The sequence below is a fragment of the Cynoglossus semilaevis genome, chromosome 2, assembly GCF_000523025.1.
Source record: "Cynoglossus semilaevis isolate Cse_v1.0 chromosome 2, Cse_v1.0, whole genome shotgun sequence".
Taxonomy (NCBI): domain Eukaryota; kingdom Metazoa; phylum Chordata; class Actinopteri; order Pleuronectiformes; family Cynoglossidae; genus Cynoglossus; species Cynoglossus semilaevis.
Genome location: NC_024308.1, coordinates 14,169,498 through 14,182,162, shown reverse-complemented (window position 1 = coordinate 14,182,162; position 12,665 = coordinate 14,169,498). Strand labels below are relative to the sequence as shown.

The window sequence follows — 12,665 nt, the reverse complement described above, 5'->3', positions numbered from 1 at the left end:
CTGGCTTTGTTGATGTCCACAACACATACACAAAGGCATATGTATTAATAAAGGTCCTTCAAAGTCACTGAAGAACTAAGTACAGCTGAGGGACCTTTGCTCAACACCATAAAATTAGAATTTGGGTTTTCCATTAACCAAAAGATCTGTGGATCCCTCAGTGGCCCCTGAGGTCTGCGAGTTTGGCAAGACATCTGAAGGAAGTTGTCAAAATCTTAAGTCAAGTGTTAAGTGTTGTGTAAGGGTTGAAGGAGTAGGGGAGCAAGTTGTCAGGACAAAATCAGCGACTTGTGTGTCTCTGGTCAATGTAGGTGTAATATTTAATGTCAATGGTAATGACATTACCATAATGAAAAACTTGATCTCTTGTGTTTGCAGGATGATGAAAATCACCGCGAAGCAAGAGGAGGGCTTGTGTTTTATGACAGACTATATATCACTGTTGAATAATATTTTTTTTCTCCACTTGCATGAGAAAAATACATTTTTAAACCTGGCTGACAGAGAAAAAACATTTTGAGTATAAAAAACAAAAAACAACTGCTCTGTTGTTTGCATGAAAACCCGTTAGCTATAGAAAATGCACAACACCTGTTACAGTGTACAAGAGCACCATAACAAGAATGCAACAAAAGTCGAGTCAAGCGTGCGTCATAAAAGTGAGGAAATAGTAACATGGTAATCATCTCTAAAAAAACATGTGGTCGCGACCTCAGCTGCACGAGCTAAACTGTAAGAGAGCAGACATGCTACGTATCACATGTTCACCTGCGTGCATGTAAAAGGGTGGTGTTTTAAAAGGGTCATGTTTTTAAAACGGATCTAAAGTTATTTTACACTAACAAGAAACCTGAGCCTTGACTTAGAACTGGGCTGTGTCCTCTATAGAGAGAATGGAATGATGAAACAAATTCATATAAAAATGTGAAGTAAAGCAGTAACTTTTTATTATTATTATTATTATGACACAAAAAAGGTCCTTGTGGCTATTTAGCTTCTCTGCCCGATCATGGTGTAAGCAAAATCTAAACGTTATCAAAGCTCTTAAATTTTAACATTCACACATTTGAATGGATACCTACCTTTTCAGGTATCAATGGTTAATGGCAACCATTTGCCAATCAGTCCTGTATTACTGTCATCGAACAAGACGATCAATGATATCAGTGTGCGTCTCCACAGTGACAGAGTGAGGTATTTAACAGCTAAGCCCCCCAAAGACAGGACACAAATTAAACATACACACACTCTCACTCTCTCTCAAACACACGCACACACAAAGACACACACGGAGTGAGAACAGAGCAAGCGAGTGAGAGAGGCTTCATGGACAGGAGACAAATTAACCACTTCCCACAGAGCAATTCACCAGGGAGCAGAGGACAGTAAACGGCAAGTGATCAATATTGCCTTCTTCAAGAGAGCCCACACAATATCATGTATATTTCACACAGTTCCATGAGCACACATGCAAACATGTATCCCAGACGCACTCCATCAATCCTGGGCATTTAAACTGTGTTTAAGTCCAGTTTGATCTCGATGATTCCCATATTCCCCGGACGTGGGACATCTTTGTGGTTAGACAAGCACACTTACCTTCCCCTCCTCTCTCTCCTTTTCTTTTTTTTTTAAACTTCTCTTTAGCTCTGATGCTACAATGACAGGAGACAAACTAGCTATTTCCCCCAGAGCAACTCACCGGGGACAGCAGAAAATGAACTGCCCCAGATCAATACTGTACTCTCTCACACAGTCACTCTGGGCTGTCCTCCACAGACACAGTATGATGCGGCCCACCGAGAAGAACAAGAAAAGGACATGCGTGTTTTTATCTAGAATTAGGAGTTATAAAACTGGCAGAATTTTTTTTTAAAACAACACAGGAACATAAATACATTTGTACAATTTTTCTTTTTTGAATAAACAAATTTAATTGCATTTTTCACCTTATTGGCTGCCTCAAATGAATTTGTTACAATTATTGTTAAAATAAATGTTGGGGAAATCATTCTCCTGCTTCACCATCAAATCTGAATATATAAAAATTAGTCATTTACCCAGGTTGCTGAGCCAGCATTAATTATAAGCAGAGCCCCCTCTGCAGTTCACTACTGGGAATGGTTGAGAAAATGCATGTTTCTGTCAGTGTGATTGTGTGTGTGTGTGCGTGTGTGCATGAGCATGTTCCCTCATGTCCTGAATAACTTTAAGATGAGTATAAATAGTACTGATTCTTGGGTTTTCTGCCAAGTCTCTGTCAGGGCCAAGAAGAATATGATGGAAGTGAGACTTGCAGCGTTCTCCCATCTTCCAGTGTCGTCTCCACTTTCAGCCAGTGTTGGATCACTGTAACACCTGCACCACTGCCAGCAGACTGTAATCACTGATGATAACAAACCACCAGCCGTTAAATTAGGACCAAGCCAACTGCTCATGAGAACATCATTAAATTATTTAATTGATTTTCAAAATTTAAATTTTTGCTTAGCTTTGCAAAGACATCCATAACAGCAGGGTCTCAGCCAAACACCAAACTACTCAGAGAAGTCTACTTGACCATTTTCATATGGTATTATGAGCAGAGCTCTTTTTAATTTTCAGAGGAGAACCTAAAAAGCATTTTTTCTGCTGACCTGAGTGAACACGGAGAATAAATTATTGAACAAAAGACGTGTAGAACAGATTTGTCTTCATGTCTACTGCAATACCAGACTGCAGTGATTGGTTAATTGGTGGGAAGAAGGTGTAGCAAATTATTTAAGCTTAAGGAAAAATTAAGCTTTTAAAGATTGTGATTGCTTTCTCAATTACAAATAAGAATAACTGTTTTTTTTTATCTGTACTGTGAGGCACAACATTAAAATGTTTATGTCCACTTTACTTGGGTTAATATGGGCTGCATTCAAGTTGAAAAGGCACCAGTCCAAATGGGACCCATACTGTTGTAAAGCCCAAATTTGACAGCTTCCAGCATGAAATTTGGAAATGAGATAAATCATGAAACTTGCACTTGTCATTCAATCCATATCTAGGATGAGGAGGACAGCCATCTTTGGTACTTGAGGTGACACACGACCACAGTTAGACACAGCCCACATGCACACAGCCAGTTGACAACTCAATTAGTCTGCTTCGGTTTAGAACAAATTCCACTAATTAAATAGGTAAGCATTAATTATTTATTCAACCATGGTGAGAGAAGAGAGGGAGAGAGTGAGAGACTCCAGCCTATAGAAGAATTTGCTTGTACTAAAGGAGCGTTGGATGAGGACGATGCGGATGACTGGAGGGATGGAGTAGCGTTCTTCTCCGGCTATAAAACAATATGCAGCGTAGGCAGCAAATCAATTCAGCCCTGCTGGATGGAGCAGTTATCTTAAATCCCTTTAACACAAGCATGCTGAGTGACAAACAAAACAAACAGTCATACATTATGAAACACCATAACAAGGCTGAGACGCACAACAGCAGAAACATTAAAATCCTGTTGTACGGAAGACTGGACCAGAGAGGTGGAAAGTGACTGGAAGTAAAGAACTGATGACAAAGTACAGGAAATGCTTTGTATGTAAAATAATTTGGAAAACAAGGGCTGCCATCAGTGTCCTTTTCTGCCCAAGTGCCATTTATTCCTAGCAAGCCTGGAACTTGCACAGACTTTTTACCAACCTGGACTAAATGTTCAACACGGAATTTTAATGAAACCAAACATTGTTTTAGAAGTTCACAATCAAAGTAATAGCAATCTAATGTAAGTATAAACCAAACCTGTTAAAGATATGAATAAAAAAAAGCTTATTTAAATATTCTAGAGTATAACTAAGTAAAGGAGGGAACCTCACTAAATCCAAGGAGTCTTGAAAGAGACTGGACTAGTAAAGGGTGGTTGTCAGTTAACACCTGTTCATCATGTCTTTGCTGGAGACTGTGTATCACATTTGTTCCCAATCCGACAACATTATTCCTAATGAATGAATTTTGGGACACCGGTCAGGAGTTACAGAAGACTTAAGAAGTCTACCCTCTGACTGTAGGCCAAGAGGTCAGGGATGAAGAGAGAAAGTCTGGCCACTGAGATTAGAGGGTTGCATGCCAGTCATGGCTAGAGAATCACAGTCAAATACCTGTGGGGCCCCGGAGGTCTGGACAAAACCTAACCTTCCCCATGGGAGGAACAAAGATGTTGAGTGGTGACCAAGAGTGAAGGAGGGACTTAGATGGAAGGGAAACAAGAAGTGCGGCCGTGGGGCGGAGTGGGGGGGGGAGGGGGCAAGAGGGTCACTGAATAACTCAACAGTACCAGAATAGCCTTGGTGGTGGGGTTCGTGGAGGGGTTCAGGTATCCAGACCACTGGGACTAAAATGGAAAGTTGGAAAGACTTAGGAAAAAAAAAGTGTCAGGAAGAAAGGGGGGTCTGGTTTCCTCTTAACTTGAGACCTGATCCTACAGCAAAATTTGGATGCAGGGTCGGGAGAAGACGCAGACTGGGGAGGGTTTAAGATTGGAAGGGGGGCGGCAAAACCACTATAAAACAAGAGGTTTTGATCATAAAACTAACCATAGAAAGGATGATGGGTTGATCAATTCTCATGGCCATACAAAATTCCTGACATTATAGGAATACGGGTCTTGCCCCCCACTTGGCTCCAGCAACTAAGCTGGACTCCCAGCCAAGCCATCAATTAAGGGGATGCGGGTAATTCCTCCAGACAGAAAGGGGTTAGAGAAATAGTGTGAGTGTGTAAGTGAGTACAGACTGTGTAGAGGGGAAATGCTGAAACATACCAAAGATTAAAGCGTTTGCTATAATCAGTGCTAAATGAAACAGAGTGCTCCTACAAGTACATTTCATCATAGGAGCACTTTTAACTCATCCATCCAAAGGACCAGATAAAGGAATAATATGAAAAAAGTATCACATACCACATAATACATACATACTCCAGTTATCAGTTAGCTGCAAATCTCGAAAAAAAAGCAAAAAGTCCTTGTGGGTTTGATGCACTGCAAACACAAACAAATTTATAATATTGTAGTTTTTAGTAGTTCTTTCTAATGTTCCTAAGGGACGGTCCACAGTAGTGGACATGGTTCAAACGCAGGTTACCAAGAATGAATGTGAGAAGTGAATGACATCACCCGGTTTTAAATCAATCCACAAACGGCATGTTTAAAATGCACAATGCAATTACCGAACTTGATACAAATCCCCTAACAGGACCGTAAAAGTCATAAACCATGACCTGTGTCAACAGCCAGTCCAGTGCCCAGATCATCCTGCCAGGACCTATGACGATCAACCAGTGACTGTTACACCCCCACCTTCTCCAGACACACAATCCCTGCTCCACCATGTGTCCGTATCCCTGTTGTGTGTATGTGTGTGTGGGATGCATAAATAAGATGCCGAGCGCTCCACAGACTCTGTGCTCGTCTTCCCATGTAAACGGCAATACCCCCAATGATTATTATGGTAACACATGAGTGTGTGCAGACATGTGGAGAAGGGCTCGGGGAGATAGTGTTACTGTCACAGGGTCGGAGGTGCAGAAGGGGAGGGAGGGGGGTCGGGGGAGAGGGGGCAAGAGTGGGCGGGGGGTGGGGGGGGGGGGGGGGGGGGAGGGGGCAAGAGGGTCACTGAATAACTCAACAGTACCAGAATAGCCTTGGTGGTGGGGTTCGTGGAGGGGTTCAGGTATCCAGACCACTGGGACTAAAATGGAAAGTTGGAAAGACTTAGGAAAAAAAAAGTGTCAGGAAGAAAGGGGGGTCTGGTTTCCTCTTAACTTGAGACCTGATCCTACAGCAAAATTTGGATGCAGGGTCGGGAGAAGACGCAGACTGGGGAGGGTTTAAGATTGGAAGGGGGGCTGCAAAACCACTATAAAACAAGAGGTTTTGATCATAAAACTAACCATAGAAAGGATGATGGGTTGATCAATTCTCATGGCCATACAAAATTCCTGACATTATAGGAATACGGGTCTTGCCCCCCACTTGGCTCCAGCAACTAAGCTGGACTCCCAGCCAAGCCATCAATTAAGGGGATGCGGGTAATTCCTCCAGACAGAAAGGGGTTAGAGAAATAGTGTGAGTGTGTAAGTGAGTACAGACTGTGTAGAGGGGAAATGCTGAAACATACCAAAGATTAAAGCGTTTGCTATAATCAGTGCTAAATGAAACAGAGTGCTCCTACAAGTACATTTCATCATAGGAGCACTTTTAACTCATCCATCCAAAGGACCAGATAAAGGAATAATATGAAAAAAGTATCACATACCACATAATACATACATACTCCAGTTATCAGTTAGCTGCAAATCTCGAAAAAAAAGCAAAAAGTCCTTGTGGGTTTGATGCACTGCAAACACAAACAAATTTATAATATTGTAGTTTTTAGTAGTTCTTTCTAATGTTCCTAAGGGACGGTCCACAGTAGTGGACATGGTTCAAACGCAGGTTACCAAGAATGAATGTGAGAAGTGAATGACATCACCCGGTTTTAAATCAATCCACAAACGGCATGTTTAAAATGCACAATGCAATTACCGAACTTGATACAAATCCCCTAACAGGACCGTAAAAGTCATAAACCATGACCTGTGTCAACAGCCAGTCCAGTGCCCAGATCATCCTGCCAGGACCTATGACGATCAACCAGTGACTGTTACACCCCCACCTTCTCCAGACACACAATCCCTGCTCCACCATGTGTCCGTATCCCTGTTGTGTGTATGTGTGTGTGGGATGCATAAATAAGATGCCGAGCGCTCCACAGACTCTGTGCTCGTCTTCCCATGTAAACGGCAATACCCCCAATGATTATTATGGTAACACATGAGTGTGTGCAGACATGTGGAGAAGGGCTCGGGGAGATAGTGTTACTGTCACAGGGTCGGAGGTGCAGCAGGGTGAAGGGCTGGGCAGTGATACCAGCCTGGTCTCCAGCTGACAAAAGGTGAAGATTTATGGAGCACCTATCCCCTCTCTGTTACCAGAACAGGCATGCTTTATGTAACACAACAAGACCAGAAGTACCCATGGTCCTCACACTCGCACACATCAGTAAACCTATAGTAACAACTTAAACAACATCATTTTGGTTAAATGTAAACTTGAGTCATAAATTTACGTAAATGCCAGCACATAAAAGTTAATGTTTCCATTCAGATGTGTCACTGCTTGTTCTATGGAGTTGACCCCTGACCTTTGCTTTGGTCGTAAAATCAATTATCATTAACAATTATATTTTATTTACGTAAAACAAATTTTATCTTCAAGAACCTAAATGCACTTAAATAATATAATCAAATGCAGAGTTTTAAAGTCCATCCTTTCTGATGTAGCACATTGGCTGCACTCGCACCAGAATAACATTTTAATGAAACATAATATTCAGCGCAATAAACTCACAACCGTCACCACTCAAATGTCGGGATGAAACCCTGATAGGATCCGTGTACATGGAACTGATCCAAACATGTGCACTTGTAGCAGTTGCTGGCACGTACAGCAGTGCTGGGTACCGATGCTTATATGACAGCTCATATGACATCTGTGCCAATAGGAAAAAAAAATAAAACAGAGAGAGTGCACGAGGTTTGTACCTGAGCGAGTTTACACACACGCTTTACTTCAATGCTCCACATGGGCAGCCCTGAAGGTAGGTGCTAGAACCAGGTGTCCAGACAGGGTCCACAATCATCCCTGATTTTTAACTGAAACATACAAGGCTGCACCAGATTTCTCCCTTTAGACCCGGCTCCTTAAATTAATTTCCCGAACTTGTTATTATTTATATGAAAGCAATGGAGACACCGACCTCGTCTGGTAATTTCTCAACTCTTACATATGACATGGGGGCTGAGTGGCTCTTCTTACTGTGTCAAACAAATGTACAATTCAAAGACCCAGGCCTCTTATTGGCCTATAGGTACTTTGAGTCACCGTATATTACTTAATTAATGATGACACATCCCACCCCATCATAGGAGTAATACTTTTATAGCTAAAGACAGCAGCAGCGCCTGCTGTCACACACAAGTGGCACTTGCATTGCCAGGCTGTGTGTTCTCAAATAATTAGCGTGTCTCCACCTGTGTCCTGTTAGGTTTCTGATTTATACAGGCAGCCTGGTTGACGGGCCACTCCTCTGGATACCAAGAAAACATTTACCTCCTTAACTGGGAAAGGAGTCACAGTCATCCCAGGCTAAAGTTTCAGTCCTCAATAGTATTGATTACACATTTCAACACATGCCGCTCATGCTCCCAAGTAGATTGTGATGCATAAAAAAACGTCCCTTCATGAGAGCACAATAAAGTCCCATTTAAGTTCGGTGAAACAAAAAGCCACATTTACAGGCTCATCGGACATGACATAAAGTGACGTTTCGTTCAGCAAAAAAAAAACAAAAAACAACAAAATTGCGTAGTAAATAAAACCTGGTGTAATGAAACTAATCCCGTCACCCGACCAGGTTTAGCAAAGCACTACAAGTGTTGACGACTCTCTGGGTGTCCTCAGGAAACCCACACACGTCCATCTGCATGTACATCTCAAATGAGTCTGAACTTTAATTATGGCCAGTTGACAGTTTAATGAGAGTCTGAGGAAGAAGGAGGGGTCTTACAACACTCACGGGGGCAGGAGGGGCAGAGGAGTGGCTCGTGTGGACATTCGGTCTCCACCAGAGTCCAGTCACTGAACACAGATGCAGATCTCTGGGTCCTGAGGTTAATCAAAATGCCAAATGTTACAGTGCACCATGGCGCAGAGCTATACTCAGCCTATCCTGCACAAAACACCATCCTATAAGAGAAACCGAATCATTCATGCAACCGAATCAGTACGCAGCTTAAATATAGGCTCTCTTGTGCCAAGACCAGCCGAGACAGAACAGGTTTGCCCCCACAAATCTTTCAAGACGAAAACTGCACAAACAGAATCAACCATAATATGCTATGGAATGTGCTGACAATGGTTATTACATAGAGTCTGTGGGACGTTAAAAAGGTAGAGTAATAAAAAAAAAGGAAATTCAAACAAGAAAGTGAAAAAAAATAAAAGTGCTCCACCTGTTTGACACAGGGAGCCTGAGAAAGTGCACAGGCATGAGTAGAATGCATGTGTGTGTGTGTGTGTGTGTGTGTGTGTGTGCCCATGTTCTATTAAGTTAATGTCTTGCTGGTGCAAATGTGTGCCTTGTTGAACTGATAATACTGTGAGAGCACTATGGAATGGCATGTGGGGACTGGTATGTAGAGAAGCAGCTGATGCAATTGACACACACACACACGCGCACACACACACACACAAGGGTACCATTAAAATAATTTACCCAATAAATGGATGTGAGAAAATGAATGCATATAATAAATACAAATATGATATACTGTCACTTGATCCCTGTAAGTGTACAAGTATCTGCATGTACAGTACTGTATATAAACTGCATGTGGGTAAAATTGGGGTGTGATGCAGAGTTAGAAGTGCAGTGGACCAGTGGCCACAGGTGTGAAGGAAAAGTAGGAGAAACAGGAGCAAGTGTGAACGGACGGTGATGCAAATAAAAAAATTAAAATACACAAATATGTGAGGTGTGCCAGTGAAACGCCAGAAAAAAAAGAAGAGGTGTTTGGTGTAACATTTCAGATTAAATATGTACTGGCTGCAATAAATACACGTTTTTATTTTCTAACGTCATCATTTCAGGAGCCCAAAGATAACGTGGGTATAAAGGCTGCCTTAGCCATCATTGGCTGTCAGCACCATTCTACAGAAACAGACTGACAAGGACATGTTAACTTAGTATGACGTAGTAATTATTAAAATAAACTCTCTGAACTGTAAAGTCTGAAAAAAAAGTAAAACAATAACCTGACAAGGCAAACAAAAACCTTTTTAAAAAATCCCAGAAAATAGTTAAATATAAATTAATAGCAGGCAGGTAGAGATCAATACCAAAAGTTGTCTGATATTCTCAAACTATTCTTTGTCAACAGGTAATGGATATTTGATCCACATCATTGAACATTGGGAAACTACGCTACATAGATCCAGACAGTTTAAAGTATCCGTGTACACATGGGGTAGTGTGTGGTGTGGACACATATCAGTGGCTAAAGGAGTGAGAGGTGAAAATACCAGTCTGTTGATGCTCAGAACATAAATATATCCAAACTCTTTTGTGTTGACAGAATGTCAACTCTGTGGATCTTTTGGTAATGACTGACTGTGAATAAACATTTTAATATGCTGTTGTAAATAAACTACAGTTGCTAAAAGCAAAAAGTAAAATATCTTTCCCTTCACTGAACACCAGTTCTCCACACAGTGATGTGGCCACAGATACCACCTTTCCAGATTTACTCACGTTAAGAACCGTGGCTATGGAATGATGGGAAACCTAAAGTAAGCTGCCACAGTTTACTTAACATACGCTCTGCACAAACAACTTAATTCAGAGGCCTCCATAGTGAACTCCAGCCCTGTAAAGTATTGTTTTAAAAATTGTCTGCAGTTTGCTGGTTTATTAAAGTGACAGGCAAGAGAAGAGGAAGTCGGAGAGGAAGTCGGAGCGAGAGAGAGAGAGAGAGAGAGAGAGAGAGAGAGAGAGAGAGAGAGAGAGAGAGAGAGAGAGAAAGAGAAAGAGAAATAGAGAGAGTGGAAAGAGAGACGATCAGGGAGGGATGAGAGCAGAGTGAGATAGAGACCTAAAACGCCCAAAGAAGTCTGTCACACGAGGCCTGAAGTCGCTCAGCTCAGCAATCCTTTCCTCTCTGTTCCCCGCGATCCTGACATTTATCTGTTTTATTAGATTATCTGGGGCTACATGGCTGTTCTCTGGGTGTGAATGCACACACACACGCAAACAGATATATACATACAAACACACACACACAGCTCCTCTTGATTCATTACAGCTTTAACTGCTTACTTAGGTTTATGCCCTCTTTAAATTAAGCTGCAGATAACCGAGCACCTCAGAAAACACCCCCAGCCTTGGGCCCACTCCTCCCCCTCACCTCGGCGTGAGGAGATGAGGCCGAAGCTGGTCGTTGAGGAGGAAATTAAGAAACATTGTTTGCGAGTGTATTATCATGCATGTGTGAGTGGTCATAAGGTTAGTGTTAACGGGCTCATCTATAGGGACTCTGCTTCCCATCATTAGTAATTCAATTTGCTCTTTATTAGCGCCTCTTATCGGAGGCACAGACGGCTACGAGCGGCTCCGCGCACTCCATCTTCCTCTGCACTCACCCCTGCTCCACCTTTCCCTGGTGCCTCTGATTCTGGGAGCTACATCTTTAATTAGTGAGGCATGTGTTCCTACTACAGGGCATTTAGGTTTGTTCGGGAAAGAAAAAAAAAACCTGAAGTAATGGAGAGAGAGAAGGAGGCGTAACTTCAAATATGAGGAGTGGACTGATAGACACAGAGCCACGGGAACAAATAAAACCTAATGTTAATAGTGATGGCTTTTTCTAATGTCTTCTGACTCCATTGAGTATAGGAGATTACACCAAGATGGGCATGAGGCGTGTAGGGTACAGGCGGAATGACCGCAGAGTTGGAGGGGCAAGTGGAGAGAGAGGGTAAGAGGGAGGGGGCTGTAAAAACAATGATTGCTTTCCATCAGGTTAGGCCTATATTCTACAGTTCGTTAGAACAATCCAATTTGCAAAAGGATAATTATGCATTAGCTCCTTTTTATCTACTGGAGGGAGAGCAGTGCCAGTGCTTGATAGCAGTGTCGCTGCCTGCCTCCACCTCTGCAAATTACCCGCTATCGGCACTTGTTCGCCATCATGGCTGAATTGGGCAATCAATTAACCTCCCTCCCCCCTTATGGCCCATGTGTGGGCCTTTCCAACAGCAGCCAGAAGCTGCACAACACCTCTACACTCAAGAAGTTGGTAGGTGTGAGCTGCTGCCATCTACAGGGGATAGCTGGAGTTGCTGCTGCCAGAGCAGAACACTTCATGTTTGTCCCATAACAGAGGTTTGCAACATAGGGCACGAGAGCCACAGGTGGCTCTTCACTCCCTTGGCAATGGCATCATGTAGGATGATATTTGTGATGAACCATATTCAGTTAAATGGTGGTAAATTTTATTCAGTGGTAAATAAATTTTAAAAAGTTCTCAGGTCCTCTGTTCTGCACTGTAATGTAAAAGTGAGATGCCATAATGATTTGTCTAAAATTAGAGAAATTTGAAAATGAAAACTGGCTAGTGTTGGTTTTTTCTTATGTAATTAGGGGAAACTCAAAAGGTTAAGTAAAGTCTTTTTGATTGGCTGTGGAAATTAATGAGTTTGTAGGTGACAGAGTAAATAGCCAACATTTAAAAAAATCATAACCTTGAATTGGACCATAAAGACTGCAAACAGATTATAATTAACCCAGATTATATGAATATACCGTTCATTGGCATTTCCTATTTTATGAACAGAAAAGTTCTCCACAATTAGGTGCTTTAGTAACAAGTCGGTGCTCCTTACTTGTTCTTGATGAGGAAGGATGGGGTACGCGCCTCAGTTTGTGACGATTGAAGGACACTAGCTCCCTGGAAGGTGTCCTCCTGATGCCTGTGTGAGTCCTGGGTGAGAAGTGCATTTGTCCTCGTGGCAAGGACTTTCCGGCTGACGGGCTGCTTCC

At 42.2% G+C, this 12,665-nt stretch overlaps 1 protein-coding gene across 2 annotated transcripts in view; it reads right to left on the bottom strand.

The window, feature by feature from the left end:
- zc3h3 (zinc finger CCCH-type containing 3) overlaps window positions 1-12,665 on the bottom strand; it is a 50,166-nt gene that overhangs the window by 33,278 nt on the left and 4,223 nt on the right. For both annotated transcript variants that reach the window (XM_008338537.3, XM_008338535.3), the window contains exon 4: window positions 12,509-12,665. In XM_008338537.3, coding sequence (XP_008336759.1) covers window positions 12,509-12,665 — 157 coding nt within the window. The remainder of the gene's footprint in view (window positions 1-12,508) is intronic.